At 60.1% G+C, this 17082-nt stretch overlaps 1 protein-coding gene across 6 annotated transcripts; it reads right to left on the bottom strand.

Annotated features, from left to right (window-relative positions):
* Positions 1-50: 50 nt before the first annotated feature.
* NFKBID (NFKB inhibitor delta) lies at positions 51-11039 on the bottom strand. Of its 6 annotated transcripts, none has more exons than XM_038383442.2 (12): positions 10858-11039; positions 7193-7296; positions 6850-6883; positions 6308-6579; positions 5801-6024; positions 4886-4991; positions 3917-4063; positions 3637-3688; positions 3254-3399; positions 2735-2845; positions 2349-2513; positions 51-2151 (listed from the first exon to the last, which is right to left on the bottom strand). In XM_038383442.2, the coding sequence occupies exons 1-12, from the start codon at positions 10871-10873 to the stop codon at positions 2083-2085; spliced, it is 1446 nt and encodes a 481-aa protein (XP_038239370.1). In that variant the 5' UTR covers positions 10874-11039; the 3' UTR covers positions 51-2082. The 6 variants fall into 6 exon arrangements, with proteins under 6 accessions (XP_038239370.1, XP_038239371.1, XP_038239373.1 ...); XM_038383443.2 differs by having other exon boundaries at positions 5801-5979; positions 10858-11017; XM_038383445.2 differs by lacking the exon at positions 6308-6579 and having other exon boundaries at positions 5801-5979; positions 10858-11014.
* Between the last annotated feature and the right edge of the window lie 6043 nt (positions 11040-17082).

A 17082-nucleotide genomic window follows, 5' to 3' on the forward strand; every position in this document is an offset into this window, starting at 1 on the left:
TCTCAGCCCCACTCAGCGCCTGCCCTTCTCAATGACTGCAAGCCAGGTAGAAGGATGTCAATAGCCATTTATTATTTGGGGGTGTCTAGGAGCCCCCTTTCGGGGTCAGGAGCCCCTCGGGCCAACACCTCAGTCTGGCTTCCCCCCACCTAATACAAAGCAACAGGCACCTGCCCAGGTGCGCCTGCCCGCCCCGGCTGGCTTGTGGGAGATGTAACCTCCCAGACCGAAGTTTTCTCCCTGCCCCCAAGGGTGGGGCTAGGATCTCTGCCCCCGTGGGGTTGTTGCTGGCTCGCTGGGGGCTACTAAGGGCACTAGGAACAGGAGTCACCATGGGGAGGGAAGCTGTTGGGTTAAGGGGAGCAGTTCTAATGTTTATCCCCAGACAGGTGAAAAGGGGTCTTGGATAAGGGACACCCTCCCCCAACAGGCAGGGCTGGCCCCAATGCCCCAGCATTAGGCTGCCTAGAGCCACAACAGCCCTGGCTGTCACTGGGAAGGGGGGGGGGGCGGAAAAGGAAAAGGGGTTTAGCTAGGAGGGCCCATTGATTCCCCCTGGCTCTGGACAAGCAGTTGTCTTAGTTCCCTCGCGGCAGCTGGCAGGAGTTCTAGTAACAGTCCCACCCCACATGGTGCCAAGGGCTGTACAAACAAAAAAAATACAGTCCTGCCCCTCAAGGAGCTTACAGTCTGCCCTTCTCCACCTTGGATAGTCAGAGCTCAGGGGACTTGCACTGAGATGCAGCCACCTCTGGGGTGGGGCAGCCAGGGAACAGCTACATATAACAGTGTGCCCAGTGCTGAGGCAGAGCCACTAGGCCCAGCTATAAGTTGAACCAGGGTATCTGGCCTACAGGTTTCCAGTAACACAGATGCTGTGCGGGAAGTTTGAACAGGCAAGAAGCACTACATCTTATTTCTCAATGAAACATCTCATGTTCCAACAAGGGAACAAACTTGGGACCCCCCTTTGTGGGAGGGGGTAATAATAGCAGCGCTGGACCCCAGCCCGCTGCCTCCCAAGGACAATGGCCCTTGGTAGTACAGGAGCTATGAAACAGGCAGCAGTTCTGCTTGCTGTCTGAAGGGGGCACCGCCGTGCCATCACCCTTATCACAGTCACTCAAGCCTGTTTGGGGATGTGGCGCTGTGATAATGTGGAGGGTAGGGGCAGACACAGGGTGTGGGTCAAAGGCCAGTCGGACACCTAGGTCCGCCCCACACACTGCTTCACTCTCCCTCCCCTCTATGTGAACCACTGTGGTTCATAAGAATTCATTTCACAGAAATGATATGACTGAAGCGGGGGGGTAGTTCCCCCCCCCTCCATCCCTCCCTCGGTGGGGCTGGACACCTGGGTTCAATTCCCAACTGAGACATGATTTCATAGAAATCAGGGGGTCTCCCCCAGCCATCCCTGGGGCTGAAATTAACACAGGACCCTCTGCCACCCCCCCCAGCAATATGTGGGGAACACATCACAAGAGGGGGTGTAGGGCTGCCCCCAGATAGAAATTTGGGCTGAGTCAATGCTCAGCAGAGAAAAAAGGTTAATGGGGCCAACCAACCTCCCTCCCTGTGGGGTGGGTGGGAAGGAGGCTGCTACAACCAGGACGCCTGGGTTCTACGCCCAGCTCTGGGGGGGGAAGTGGGGTCTAGGGGTTTAGAGCTGGCGCTGCCCCTGGCCTTACCCTCAGTTGCCACCCACTGCATCGACACAAGCACATGCTGCCCACCCATCAGTCCAGTAGGGGGCAGTTACACACCCAGCCCCAAGAGGGGGAAGGCAAGGGGCTCGGCCCCCAAGTGTTGCAGCCCCATATGGCAGGCAGCAGTGGACCCAGGCATCTGGTTGGCCATGCTGCGTGCTGCTGTGAGACCCAGTGGGGGTCCAAGCAACAAGGGAGCAGGGGACTTGGAGAACCCAGGCGTCCGGAGGGCCCTCATACAATAAGTTAGTTAAATACAGAAAATATTATAGACAATGTTCCAGAGAAATTCCAAATCCTCTCCCCCCACCCTGCTTCACTGAGCGGCACCAGACGAGTCCCCCACTGCCCACTTCCTTTGGCGGCCATGGGTCTAGGGGGGCTGGGTGGGACGGCGGGCAGCGCCAGGGGGCGGGCGCCGGCTCTTCAACAAGAGGCGCAGCTGGTGGGGGAAGAAGAAGAGGAGAGGTTGAGTTAGGGGGACCCTGGAAAACCCCCAACCACTCTGTCCCCTTGCAGGTTGGGGTGCACCTGCTTCCGTTGGGGGCCCAGCCCCCAGGGCTGGGGGCAGAGTTTTGGGGTCACAGGGGCTGGGAAAGCTTCACTACAGGTGTCAGTCAGGTCTCCTGGGGGTCTCACCTGGTCTCCCCTGGGCCCGGGGGGCAGTAGATGGGCTGGCTGTTCGTTCTCCAGGTTGCGGGCGCTGGGGTCAGCCCCCCGGCTCAGCAGCAGCCGCACGAGGCTCTCCTGGCAGGGCGGGCCCGGCAGGGCTGTGGCCATGTGCAGGGCTGTGTTCCCATGGGCCTGGGGGGGAGGGGAGGGACAGAGGGTCACATACAGCCCCTGCCCCCCCAACCAGAACGGCACCCCCTCCCCAGCAGACCTGGCTGAGACCACCCCACCCCCTGCAGCCCAGCTTCCCCTGCCCAAACACCCCCCCTCGTGTCCCACCCCATCCCCCTGCAGAATGGGCTCTCCCTCATCCAATCCCACCCCCAAGCAAGGAGACCCCCTGCCTTCCTCACCTTCATGTTGACGAATTGCCGCGGACCAGGCAGCTGCAGGAAGAATTGAACCAGCGACAGGTTCCCATCCTGCACGGCCAGGTGCAGAACCGTCTTGCTGCTCTTTATGTCCTGGGAGGGCAGGGATGGGAGGGTGGTGAGCGTAGGATGGGGGCGGAGGGGGACCAGATCCTGCTCTCCAAATCCCTGGGCAGCCTGCCCCCCCCACCCCCACTCAAGAGGGAAGACTGACACAGCCCTGGGAAGGCCAGGTCAACTGGTGCTATGCTGGGGGGGGGGGGTGGGGGGTGGGGAAGAGAAGACAAGGAATTCCCAGCACTGCCCCCATGATATCAGCAAGGTCAACTGCATGGTGGGGGGGCAGAACGGAACAGGGGCGTCTCAGGTAGCTAGGAGGCAGATCTGCCCTCCTGGCGAATTCCCCACCCATCCTCCCCCGCCCTGCACCGAGCACAGGTCAAGGCTTGCAGGCTCTGGGGGGCATGCACAGAACCCCCCTCCCCTCCCCCAGTCACCTACCTGGCTTGTATAGTCTGCCCCCATGTGCAGCAGGGCCTGGATGCAGGCCAGCATGTCCTGCAGCCGCTCTGGGGTTGGGGTCCCAACACCCAGTGCCTGCAAGGCCTTGTTGTGGGAGATCACCGCACAGTGCAGAGGGGTCTGGCCTGGGGGCACCAAGAGGAGGAGTGAGAGCAGCCCCCCCCCCACAGCCAGCACCCCTCTTCCCACAGCACCCCCTGCTGGGGGAGGTCAGGAGCTCCCCCTCCAACATGCTCCCCCCCTCCCCACAGCACTCTCTCCACCTTCCCACAGCACCCCCTGCTAGGAGAGGCCGGCAGACCCACCCCCGCCCCCAGTATGCTCCCTCGCTCCCCACGGCCCCCCAGCTGGGTGTGTCCTACCTTCAAAGTTCCTAGCCTCCACGTTGACAGGGACCCCAGACGCCATCACGGCCTGGTTGAGAGAAACCGGGTTCAGTTAAATTGGAGGGGGGGAGGGGAAGAGAGTAAATTGACACCGATTTCAGACATTGTATTTGGGTAGAAGGAGTGGTATCTAGTGCTTGCGGGTGGGGAAGGGGCTGGGAGCCAGGACTTCTGGGTTCGATCCCCAGCTCTGGGAAGTGAGGGTGGGGGGCCTGTGATCCCATACACCTGGGTTCCCTCTCGGCTACACACTCACCATGAGGACGTTGGGGAACCCGTAGGTGGCCGCCAAGTGCAGCAGTGTCTGGCCCTTGTGGTCAGCGGCATTGGCATCAGCTCCCAGCACCAGCAGGTCCCGCACGAGCTCGGCCTGGTTTGCCGTGGCAGCCACTAGCAGTGGGGTCTGGGGAGGGGGGAGGCCAGGAGACCCCAGTGTTAGAAGGCAGAAAAGGGGCCCACGGCATGACCCTAGACCAGAGGTGGGCGAACTACAGCCCGCGGGACTGTCCTGCCCAACCCCTGAGCTCCTGGCCCTGGAGGCTTGCCCTGCCACTCCCCTGCTGTTGCCCCTCCCCTGCAGCCACGCCACTGCAGGGGCAGTGGGGCTGCGAGCTCCTGCCGCTCTGAGCGGCACAGACACGTGGCGGTGGGGGGGGTTGGATAGGGGATCCCAGGGGGCAGTTGGGATAGGGAGCAGGTTAGGGGCAGGGGGTCCTGGGGCAGTCAGGGTTCAGGGAACAGGTGGGGTTGGATAGGGCATAGGAGTCCAGGTGGGCCTGTCAAGGGGCAGGGGGGTTGGATCCTGGGGGGGTCCCCAGGAGGGGGTGGTCAGGGGACAAGGAGCAGGGGAGGGTTGGATGGGTCAGGGGTTCCGAGGGGGACAGTCAGGGTGTGGGAAGTGGGCAAATATGGGGCAGGGGCCAGGCTGTTTGGGAGGCACAGCCTTCCCTACCCAGCCCTCCATGCAGTTTCGCACCCCATTGTGGCCCTCAGGCCAAAAAGTTTTCCCACCCCGACCTAGATCTCCAGTAATGCCCTTATCCTGACCACCCAGTGACCTTGACCCCTACCTTGGCGTGATCCTTGAGCGCACTGGCACGGTTGGCCAACTCATCTGCATGACCCTTACCATGCACCTGCAGCACTGTGACCTTTGACCCACAGTCGCTCCATTTGCCTGTCCTGAGCTGGGGGCCCAGCCCAGCCTCCCACCCCCCCAGCTCACCTTGCCCTTGTGTTCCTTTATCTCCAGCTGCCCGCACTCCTTGAAGGCCTCGGCAGCTGCCTGGGCAAAGTGACGCAGCCCCCGGGCAGCCAGCAGGTGTAGAATCCTGCAGGGGAAGATGTCAGTGACCCCCCTTTCACCGCCCAAACCAGTGATGAGCTGCCAAAAGCTGAAGAACTGGTTCCTTCAGTCACTCTGGGTCTTCGGCAGCGGGTACTTCAGTGCCACCAAAGACCCTGAGCTCCACTGGGTGAGTAAAAATTAAAAGGATTCTCAGGGGAGCCTCCCCTTGCAAAGAGCTCAGGCAGGCTGGACACGACAGTCCCGCGGGCCGAAGTTTGCCCACCCCTTTAACAACCGGTTCTAAACCGACTTCAAAATTTAACAACTGGTTCGCGTGAAAAGCGCGAACCGGCTCCAGCTCACCACTGCCCCAAACCCCTGCAGATCCCTCACCCACTGCCACCCACCCCTGCACCTCCACACCCCTGCAGCTCCTCACACCTGCCCATGCACCGCCCCACCCAGTCCCACACGCTTCTGCAACCCTGCAGATCCCCCACCTGCCTCCTGCACCCCCAGTGCCACCTGCTTTCTGCCCCTCCCTAAAGCCCAGGAGATCCTCCACCCCCTCTGTGCCACCCTCACCACTGCTTGTGCTGGCCCTGCCCCATTCCCACCCAGACTTCCACTAACATTATCCAACCCCCCCCCCAGACAGACCATCCCATTCCCCCCCCACTATATGCCCCCCCATCCTATTTCTCCCCTTCCAGCTCTATCTATTATCCTCCCTGGGACACAGCAGCTCAGCCCCGCACACCCCATCTGAGGCAGGGGGCTGAGGAGCCCTATTCCCTCCACTCCCAGGAGTGGGGGGCTAGGGTGAGTTTTGGTGTCCTCCCAGATACTCACGTGTCCCCATCTTCATCCTGATGCAGCAGCCGCACCGGGTCCATGCTCCGGATCTCGGCTCGGGCCCTGGTCAGGTCCCCAGGATCCAGCACCCCAACTGGGTCCACAAAGCTGCCCAGCTCTAGGGGGTCAGAATAGGGGGTGCTCCGGGTGGGCTGCATCCAGGGGGCAGAGGATGCCTGTGGAGTTGGGAACAGGCCCAGTAAGGGGGGTGGTACAGGGACCTGGTGAGGGGAGAGAATGGGGGGGTTACAGCCCTCACTCCCGACCCATTGCACCCTGCTAGCCCAGCCCCACAGCTCTGCTGGTGCTCCTCACTCCTGACCCACTGCCATCTGCTGGCACAGCCCTACAGCTCTGCCGGTGCCCCCTCCTGACCCGCTGCCCCTTTTTAGCCCAGCCCCACAGCTCTGCTGGTGCTCCTGCCTCCCAACCCACTGCCCCTGCTAGCCCAGCCCCACAGGTCTGCCGCTGCCCCTCACTCCTGACCCACAGCCCCCATCTCACCTCCAAGTCCCCCGTGGCTGCCATCATGGTGCTGTAGGGATCACCTGCTCCAAACACCCCGGTCCCCACAGAGGCGTAGGAGTCTGTTGCCTCGTACGTGGGTCCTGGGGGCTGGTAGCTGCTGGCCACGGCCGAGCAGTGATAGTGACAGTCGGGGAAGGCCGCATGGCATGAGGGGTCGACCTGCCAGGGTGGGTAGGGAGCCAGGGGGGGCCCAGGAGCAGATTCCCCCCCAGATCCCCTTCCCAGCCCCATGGGCTCCGGGCAATCATCTGGATGGGAGAGAGACATGGATGGTGGGTGCAAAGCATGCGGGGGGGGATGAGAGGGGGTCCCAGAGCTGGGGGTGGGGGGGAAAGACATGTCCCGGGGGGGAGACTGGGAGACAGCCTGGGTGTCCCAAGGGGAGAGGATGGCACTCCTGAGGGATCAGAGAATCTGGGGTTGTCATACCACAGGCAGGGAGTGGGGACCCCAGGGGAATCAAAGGGTATCTAGGGTTGGGGGAAAGCTGCAATGGGGGGCGTCCATTTTTCACTCACCTGTCTGAGAAGAGTCAATGACATCTGATGGGACCTACGGAGAAAAAAAAAAACCAACAAAAAACAAGAAGAGGATAGCTTGCCTGGTGCGAGATGCAGCCACCTCTGGGGTAGAACAGCCAGGTAACAACTGCACATAACAGTGTATGAGTGGCCAGGAAACAAAGGAGACAGACGCCTGTACTGCAGCATGTGCCTTGGGAGGCGGAATGGAAGTGACAGGAAGGGATTTGGCCCACACACCAGGAGTCACACCTGAGGTCCAGGGCTAGAGAAGTCTCAGCTGTGACCAAGACACACAGGGAAATGTGTGTGGGGGGGGAGGCAGGGCAGAGGGGCTCACCTGAGAGCTGGCTGCATAGCCCAGTGCTGTCTGCTGCCGTCTCTTCTGCTCCAGAAGCTTCTTCACTGTCTGGGGTGGGACCGCGCTTCTGTCTCCTCTACCGCCTGGCGAGGGGAAGGGAGACCAAGCACTCAGCCTAGAACCCCTGGGTTCCATCCCCGGGCTGTGACAGGGGAGTGGGGTCTAGTGGTTAGAGCTGGGGGGGGGGAAAGCCAGGACGCCTGGGTTCTCTCTCTGGCTCTGGGAAGGAGGGGGGTCTAGTTGGATAGAGGCACGGAGCCAGGACGCCTGGGTTCTCTCTCTGGCTCTGGGAAGGAGGAGGGTCTAGTTGGATAGAGGCACGGAGCCAGGACGCCTGGGTTCTCTCTCTGGCTCTGGGAAGGAGGAGGGTCTAGTTGGATAGAGGCACGGAGCCAGGACGCCTGGGTTCTCTCTCTGGCTCTGGGAAGGAGGGGGGTCTAGTTGGTTAGAGGCACGGAGCCAGGACGCCTGGGTTCTCTCTCTGGCTCTGGGAAGGAGGAGGGTCTAGTTGGATAGAGGCACGGAGCCAGGACGCCTGGGTTCTCTCTCTGGCTCTGGGAAGGAGGGGGGGGTCTAGTTGGATAGAGGCACGGAGCCAGGACGCCTGGGTTCTCTCTCTGGCTCTGGGAAGGAGGGGGGTCTAGTTGGTTAGAGGCACGGAGCCAGGACGCCTGGGTTCTCTCTCTGGCTCTGGGAAGGAGGGGGGGGTCTAGTTGGATAGAGGCACGGAGCCAGGACGCCTGGGTTCTCTCTCTGGCTCTGGGAAGGAGGGGGGTCTAGTTGGATAGAGGCACGGAGCCAGGACGCCTGGGTTCTCTCTCTGGCTCTGGGAAGGAGGAGGGTCTAGTTGGATAGAGGCACGGAGCCAGGACGCCTGGGTTCTCTCTCTGGCTCTGGGAAGGAGGAGGGTCTAGTTGGATAGAGGCACGGAGCCAGGACGCCTGGGTTCTCTCTCTGGCTCTGGGAAGGAGGGGGGTCTAGTTGGTTAGAGGCACGGAGCCAGGACGCCTGGGTTCTCTCTCTGGCTCTGGGAAGGAGGAGGGTCTAGTTGGATAGAGGCACGGAGCCAGGACGCCTGGGTTCTCTCTCTGGCTCTGGGAAGGAGGAGGGTCTAGTTGGATAGAGGCACGGAGCCAGGACGCCTGGGTTCTCTCTCTGGCTCTGGGAAGGAGGAGGGTCTAGTTGGATAGAGGCACGGAGCCAGGACGCCTGGGTTCTCTCTCTGGCTCTGGGAAGGAGGGGGGTCTAGTTGGTTAGAGGCACGGAGCCAGGGTTGTGTCCTCAGCTTTGGGGTCTAGTGGGAGGTAGGACACTAATGGGATGTCTCAGGCGCTCTCCGACCGCCCCTCCCCACACCCATGGAGCAATCGTTTCCACCCAGGCCGGTGCCTACACAGCGGATTTTTCCTTTCCAAGCCGCCCCAGGAGGAAAACGTGTCATGGACCGTCTGAGACACGGAGACACAAAGGCCCCTGCTGCTGGCTGCGGCTGCCGCCGCCCGCCCCGTGCCCCCGCCAGGGCTGCCCCTGCCACCCGGCGGCGCGTTCCCTCCGCGCTGGAAAGCAACAGCTCACGCGCCCCCACGCCGGGGAAGTGACGTGCCCCAGCGACAGGTGGGGGCGGGGCCGGGCGTCAGGGAGCCTGGGCTCTCTGCCCACCCCTCACCCTGTATCTGCAGCTGGGCAGAGAACCCAGGAGTCCTGGCTCCCAGCCCCCTCCGGCTATTAGACCCCGCTCCCCTCAGAACCCAGGCGTCCTGGCGCTCCCTTCTCCAACCGCAAGACCTCTCCCCCAGAGCTGGGGCTGACACACCCAGGACTGGGGGGAGGGGAGTCAGTTTCTGGGGTGGTTTAGCCCAGGGTAGCGGAGGGAAACGGAGTCCCCATTCCTGGGGGGGGGAGAGGAGGCAGCCCCCTGACAAGAGCCTAGTGCCCCCCCCAGCCCTGTGACCCACCCCACCCCCCATCTGCCACCCAAGAGCCTTCTCCACTGCGGCTCGCAACCCACTCCTGTGTGGGGGTGGTCCCCGTCTGACCAGTCAGAGGTCTCAGCCAGTGCTCCTCTTCTGGGTGGGAGGGGCACCTCACCCCCTGCCTGCCCTTCCGCTCTGGAGCTGCCCCCTTTCCCTGCCCCTTCCCACTTCTCATCCACTCCTTGGCCTCAGCCCACCCTCCTCCTTCTCCCAGGATGCCCCAACACCCCTCCCAGAGCTCCCCCAGCACCGTCCTAGCTCGCCCCCCGCAACCCCAGTGGATTTCATTTCCGCCTCCCCCGCCCCCACAGTCAAACCGAGACTGAATTGGAGACACTCGCACCCCGATGACACCGACCCACCGGGCAATGAGACAGTGTGTCCTGGAAACGGGTGTGGGACGGTAAAGCGCGGGGCGCGGGGGACTCCTGGGTTCTCTCCCTGGCTCTGGACTAGGGGGCGGGGGGGAGGCTGAGAGTCAGGGCTCCTGCGACAGGATTCATCTACCAAAACCAGGGATCGTCCGTCCCTCTCTGCTCCGGGGAGACCCTCAGCGGGGGCTGGGAAGGGTTGAGGGTTCCCCAGACCCTCCTCGGCTCCTCCTCGGCTCGAGGCCCGTCATTGGCTGTCCGCTGGAGAGACTGTTTCCTCCCCACCGTCAGGGTTCAGTGCCGGCAGGGGTTTCCCGGTGACGCAGAGCTACTGCTCGGGGATTCCGCTCCACGCACCATTGCACTGAGACTGTCAGGCCCACAGGGGGGAGGGACAGCTCAGATCCCCCCCCCCAGCCTCACAGGAGATCCCTTTACCACTCCCCCCATTAGACCCCAATCCCGTCCCAGAGCCAGGGAGAGAACCCAGGAGCCCTGGCTCCCAGCGCCCCTGCTTCTGATTCACTAGACCACACTCCCCTCCGGGTGGGGACAGAATCCAGGAGGTCCAGGCAGCCCTTAACTACCTACCCCCCTGTTGCGTATACCACTGCAGTCTGGGCACCAGCTGCCCTAACAACTGGTCATAGCCAGTCCTTATTACAGCACCAGTCTCTAGAGACCATGCAGCCCTAGGAACTCCTCCCACCCCACGTATTGTAGCCCTGTTTCAGCTCTGATGGTCTGCACTGAGACCAGTCTAATATAGGTTTCCCCTCCCCCGCTCAATGTCTATAGGGCTGTAACACAGGGGTCAGTTACCCTGTTCTGTATTGGGATTGTTCCAATATAGAAGGCCCATACACCTGCTATGATAGCCAGGCCCACCGATACCGCTCCAATATAGAGCCCCCCTGCACACCACACTCCAGTCTAGGACAGCGATGTCCCAGGCACAGCGATCCTGGTCCATTCATAGCCCCTATGCACAATACAACCCAGCCCAGACACAGTAACACCGGTCCAATACAGCACTCCCCTGAGCAATACAGCCCACCCTACGATAGCGGCACCTCAGACAGAGAGGTGCTGAGCCAATACAGCCCGGTCTGTAATAGCTGTGTATCTCATGGGACAGCTAAGCAAGTCTGTATACCGACTGGTCCCATATAGACACCCGTCCTTAAAGGCACAGCACCCCGCTTTTATTTAGCGGCTGGTAACCGGAGCAAAGAAGAAACAATGTATCTCCCTAAAGCAGCCACACCCCTCTCTTAAAGGGCCAGTGACCCCCACTCACCTTTCTGAGAGCGCATACCCCCCGGCCGCCGTTCCCCGCGAGCTCACTGCCCCACTGAGCCCAGCGGCGGTGCGCCGCGGCTTATAGGGGGCAAGCACCGCTCCGCCCCTTGAAGAGGAAACACCACCTGTTTTCCGAAGCTGGCCAGAGTGATATCTCCCCACCCCCTCAGCAGGGCGGGGCTAAAACTAGATAACATTCTGATTGTCCCCAGATCACTGGGAGCCCGGATTCCTGTGTTCTGGGGGGTGTCGCTAGTGGGTTAGAGCAGGGGAGCTGGGAGTCAGGATTCCTGGGTTCTCTCCCCAGCTCTGGGTGGGGAGTAGGGTCTAGCACTTAGAGCACAGTGGCTGGGAGGCAGGACTCCTGGATTCTCTTCCTGTCTCGGGGGGGGGGCTCCAGTGGTTACAGCAGGACGGGGCTGGGAGCCAGGGCTCCTGGGTTCTACGCCCAGCTCTGGGAGGGGAGTGGGGTCTAGCGGTTAGCAGTGGGGCGGGGCTGGGAGCCAGGAGTCCTGGGTTCTCTTCCCAGCTCTGGGAGGAGGGGTTCCCCATGCATGACGTCAGAGTTCCCAATGACCGCGTTTGCAGAAGTGACACCAGGCGTGCGCCCTGCTCAGGAGGCTCAGTATGTCAGGGCGAGGGCGGGAGCTTCCCCCCAGCCCTGGGGTGTTCCCCACGCCACGGGCCAGCGCCCAGGCACTGCTGCTTGGCGGCCTCTCCCGGGGGCCCTTTAAATGCACGACACCCACTTGTAACCACAGGTTCCCTATGAGGCAACCGCTTGTTCCCGCATGGGCAGCCAATCAGAGACCGGCTCCAGGTGCGACGCAGCTGGTTCCCACGGCAACTAGTGAGCGGTAAGAGAAGAGCTAGAAAATTAAAGAGACAGAAAAAGCAATTTAAAGGGGAGGGGGCAGGGAATGGGGCGGGGGCCTCTCCCCTCTAGGGGGCGCTGGCTCCCATCCGGCCCAGAGCAAGGGACTGGCTGGGGGGGGGGGCGCGGAATGGGGCATGGGCTTTTCCCCTCCGGGGGTGCCAGCTCTTCCCTGTAACTTGAGTGGTCTTGGCTTTTGAGGAGGGGAGTCTTTCATCCCTGTCCCTACATCCTGCATTTGCCCCATTGCGCTCTCCAGTCTGGAGGAGCAGAGGGCTGTGCCCACTACCAGCTCTAACCACTTGACCCCACTCCCCTCCAAGAGCTGGGGTTAGAGCCCAGGAGTAAGGATAGAGATAGTGAGAGGCCCCTTATTGGAAAATTTCCCTCTTCATCTGTCTATGCTAATTAACAGGCTATTTCTATGGGACACTATCTATCCATCCATCCCAAGGGCCCAGGTTTGCCGAGTAGCGCCACCCCGTGGTGTCGGATGGAAATGCTCTTCGCAGCGGCAATGAAGCTGTTGCCCGTAGGGTGAGGGGCGGGCGGGGGAATCAGTGGGGCAGGCAGGGTCCGTGAATGGGGCAGGGGGCGGGTCCCCAGGTACTGAGTCATCAATAGTGACTCGGCACATCGCTGGTGATTCTGCGACAGACAAATCATTGGGGTATTTCCCACGCCCCTGTCCCGGCCCCAGGCAGGGGCCCTGTGTCTGTCTGTCCACTGTTTCCAGCTCTGGGAGGGGAGTGGGAGCTAGTGGGAGCGAGCCAGGAGAGCGGGGAGCCAAGTTCTATCACCGGCCCTGGCAGGAGTGGGGTCTGGTGGGTCAGAGCAGGGGGAGGGGCTGGGAGCAGATCGCCTGGGTTCTATTAACAACTGTGCCACTGAAGACCGACTGATTGCGGTGCTGCGAGCTCACAGACCCAGAGCGACTGCGCCCTGCCCCGCGGGCTTTTATAGCAACGATAATTTTAGTCCACGACACACAAGGGGAAGTGAAGAGTCATTAGTTGTAGGAGCATAAACACAGCACCTGCGTAATTCAGAGAAGGTCACCCAGCCTAGGGGAGGCGCCCACTCGAAAGATGGCTAGATAGTGGGGGATGTGTGGGGAGAGATAGTGGGCCGTGGATGCGGATGGACAGATGGGCGGTGGGGGTGGATGGGGATGAATGGATAGTTGTGCAGTAGATGGGGATGGATAGATAGGCAGTGGGGGGATGGGGATGGATAGATGGGCGGTGGGGGTGGATGAAGATGGATGGATAGTTGTGCAGTGGATGGGGATGGATAGATAGGCAGTGGATGGGGATGGGGATGGATAGATAGGCAGTGGGGGTGGATGGGGATGGATAGATAGGCAGTGGGGGTGGATGGGGATGGATGGATAGTTGTGCAGTAGATGGGGATGGATAGATAGGCAGTGGGGGGGATGGGGATGGATAGATGGGCGGTGGGGGTGGATGAGGATGGATGGATAGTTGTGCAGTGGATGGGGATGGATAGATAGGCAGTGGATGGAGATGGGGATGGATAGATAGGCAGTGGGGGTGGATGGGGATGGATAGATAGGCAGTGGGGGTGGATGGGGATGGATAGATGGGCGGTGGGGGTGGATGGGGATGAATGGATAGTTGTGCAGTAGATGGGGATGGATAGATAGGCAGTGGGGGTGGATGGGGATGGATAGATGGGCGGTGGGGGTGGATGAGGATGGATGGATAGTTGTGCAGTGGATGGGGATGGATAGATAGGCAGTGGATGGGGATGGGGATGGATAGATAGGCAGTGGATGGGGATGGATAGATAGGCAGTGGGGGGGATGGGGATGGATAGATAGGCAGTGGGGGGGATGGGGATGGATAGATGGGCGGTGGGGGGTGGATGAGGATGGATGGATAGTTGTGCAGTGGATGGGGATGGATAGATAGGCAGTGGGGGTGGATGGGGATGGATAGATAGGCAGTGGGGGTGGATGGGATGGATAGATGGGTGGTGGGGGGTGGATGAGGATGGATGGATAGTTGTGCAGTGGATGGGGATGGATAGATAGGCAGTGGATGGGGATGGGGATGGATAGATAGGCAGTGGGGGTGGATGGGGATGGATAGATGGGCGGTGGGGGTGGATGAAGATGGATGGATAGTTGTGCAGTGGATGGGGATGGATAGATAGGCAGTGGATGGGGATGGATAGATAGGCAGTGGGGGGGATGGGGATGGATAGATGGGCGGTGGGGGTGGATGAAGATGGATGGATAGTTGTGCAGTGGATGGGGATGGATAGATAGGCAGTGGATGGGGATGGGGATGGATAGATAGGCAGTGGGGGTGGATGGGGATGGATAGATAGGCAGTGGGGGTGGATGGGGATGGATGGATAGTTGTGCAGTAGATGGGGACGGATAGATAGGCAGTGGGGGTGGATGGGGATGGATAGATAGGCAGTGGGGGTGGATGGGGATGGATAGATGGGCGGTGGGGGTGGATGGGGATGAATGGATAGTTGTGCAGTAGATGGGGATGGATAGATATGCAGTGGGGGTGGATGGGGATGGATAGATGGGCGGTGGGGGTGGATGAGGATGGATGGATAGTTGTGCAGTGGATGGGGATGGATAGATAGGCAGTGGATGGGGATGGGGATGGATAGATAGGCAGTGGATGGGGATGGGGATGGATAGATAGGCAGTGGGGGTGGATGGGGATGGATAGATAGGCAGTGGGGGTGGATGGGGATGGATGGATAGTTGTGCAGTAGATGGGGACGGATAGATAGGCAGGGGATGGGGATGGGGATGGATAGATAGGCAGTGGGGGTGGATGGGGATGGATGGATAGTTGTGCAATAGATGGGGACGGATAGATAGGCAGTGGATGGGGACGGATAGATAGGCAGTGGATGGGGACGGATAGATAGGCAGTGGTGGATGGGTGGGTGGGGATGGATAGATAGGCAGTGGATGAGGATGGGGACAGATAATTGGAGTGGATGGGGATGGACAATGGGGTGGATGGGGATGGATAGATATGTGGTGGGAGTGGATGGGGATGGATAGATAGGTGGTGGGGGTGGATGGGGATGGATAACGAGGGATGGTGGGGAAGGATTGGGATGGATAATATGGGGGTGGATGGGGTTGGATAGATGGGCAGTGGGGGTGGATGGGGATGGATAATGGGGGGGGTGGATGGAGATGGATAATGGAGTGTGGATGGGGATGGATAGATGGGCAACAGGGGAGGATGGATAATGGAGGGTGGATGGGGATGGATAGATGGTGGTGGGTGGATGGGGATGGGTAAAGTGGGTTGGTTGGGGATGGATAGGTGGTGGTTGGTGGGTGGGGATGGGTAAAGGGGGTTGATGGGGATGGATAATGGTTGGGGCATGGGGATGAATAGATGGGCAGTGGGGGTGGATGGGGATGGATAATGGAGTGTGGATGGAGATGGATAGATGGGCGGCAGGGGAGAATGGATAATGGGGGTGGATGGGGATGGATAATGGCAGGGGGATGGATAGGCGTTGGTAGGTGGATGAGGATGGGCAAAGGGGGGTGGATGGGGATGCATGGAGAGGTGGAGGGCATGGATGGGGATGGATAATGGAGGGTGAATGGGGATGGATAGGCGGTGGAGGGTAGATGGGGATGGGTAAGGGGGGTGGATGAGGATGGATAGATAGGTGGTGAGGGTGGATGGGGATGGATAATAGCGGGGGGATGGGGATGGATAGATAAGCAGTGGGGGTGTATGGGGTTGTATAATGGGGTAAAAGGTAAATATCCCTGAAAACACAGACATTCGTCCCAAAACCATTCCCCCCAACACCCTGATCTTTCCCGATCAGCCACTGCATTGACCACCCAGCTGTCCTGGGAGAGATCCCCTCCTCCACCCCTTCACCCCCAGCACGCACTCCCTGTCAAGATGGGGCTGAAACCAGGGCCTCGGCTGCTTGTTCTTTGAGAATCCCTCTAATGCTTTTGGTGAGAGTTGTGAGCGTGGAAACTTCAACACGGTGAGTCTTCACAGACACAGCGAGAGACAGACCCTGCCCCAGCTGAGATCAGAGCCCCATTGTGCTGGGCGCTGCCCAGACACATTGAGAGACAGTCCCTGCCCAGGGATAGAACCCAGGAGTCCTGGCTCCCCACCCCCACACCCCACTCTAAAGAATTTACTGTTCACACGCTCCAATATAGGTTAATCTGGTGTCTCTCCAAAACACTCCACAGTGTGTGAACATGGTGACCCATTCCCACACCACTGAAATGCAGCCGCCTCTGGGGTGAGGCACAGCAGCTATTTCACAGCCTCACAGATGCCCCACAAGGTGTGTTCAGTCAGCACTGAAATTCAGCTGCTGCTGAGGTGGGATGCGTCAGTTGGCTGCCAGCTCTGAAAAACACTCTCTGATGCTTGTTTCCCATTGAAGCTGTTCTGATCTGCCTTGCAGACACGAAGAGCCTTTGGTGTTCCCTAAACATGACATTTGTTGGCCCAGACTAGGGAAAGCTGCCGTGAGGTCTAAGAGCAGCTCTCACCTACCCCCAGAGCTGGGAGAGCGACTGGTTGTCTGGGCTGATCCCACCGCTGACACTCATCATGGAGGGAGTGGGATCAAGGCCGATAAAAATAATCCCTCCTCATGTGTTTCTGAAATACCCTGGGGAAAGGAGCCAAGAGAAACTTCCTGCCTCCCAAGGGTGAGAGACTTGCTGTTTAGGAGACGATAAAGCCCAGTGGTTAGAAGCAGTGATGGGGGAGGGGGCGGGCTGGAAGGCAGGACTCCGAGATTTACAGGACCTAAGGCCAGAAGGGACCATTATGAGCATCCAGGCTGTGCCACCCCCCACCTCCAGCACAGATCTGGGGGTTGAGCTAGAGTACCCTCAACTCTGCCCCCTTGCATGTGTGCTGTCAACTTCGCGTCCTTCATAGATTACAAGCCCATGTCTGGTAGTTGAGCTAGAGCAGAGCTTTTAGAGGGAGACTCACAATCTCAATGGAAAGCCTCCAAGGGCTGGAGAATCTGCTCCATCCGTGGGGAAAATCTGCTTATTTCCAGTCTGGATTTGTCTGGCTTCATTCTCCAGCCATCAGATCTCGCTCTGCCTTTGTCAGCTGGGTTAAAGAGCCCTCTGTGCCCCCCAAATCTCCTTCCTAGGGAGGAGGGTGGTGGAGAATATGGAGAGTGTTGTAATCATTTGATGACTGGGTTTCCCCACTCGCTTGGCACAGCTTTCCATTGGGTGCGAAGGGCTTAATTTCTCCCAGGGGAAGTGAGATGCAGCCAGATGTCAACTAGGCCTGCGGGGCTGGAAGCTGGAATGGGAGGCCC

The sequence above is a fragment of the Dermochelys coriacea genome, chromosome 24, assembly GCF_009764565.3.
Source record: "Dermochelys coriacea isolate rDerCor1 chromosome 24, rDerCor1.pri.v4, whole genome shotgun sequence".
In the NCBI taxonomy this organism is placed as follows: Eukaryota; Metazoa; Chordata; order Testudines; family Dermochelyidae; genus Dermochelys; species Dermochelys coriacea.

Bases quoted from the DNA above. Each gene is read 5' to 3' on its own strand.
- NFKBID (XM_043501982.1), bottom strand. From the start codon at position 7,348: ATGGAACCCAGGGGTTCTAGGCTGAGTGCTTGGTCTCCCTTCCCCTCG. The intron at 6,884-7,192 runs GTGAGCCCCTCT...TTTTCTCCGTAG, and splicing joins GCTATGCAGCCAGCTCTCAG to GTCCCATCAGATGTCATTGA. The intron at 2,846-3,253 runs GTAGGTGACTGG...CTGCCCTCCCAG, and splicing joins GGGCAGACTATACAAGCCAG to GACATAAAGAGCAGCAAGAC.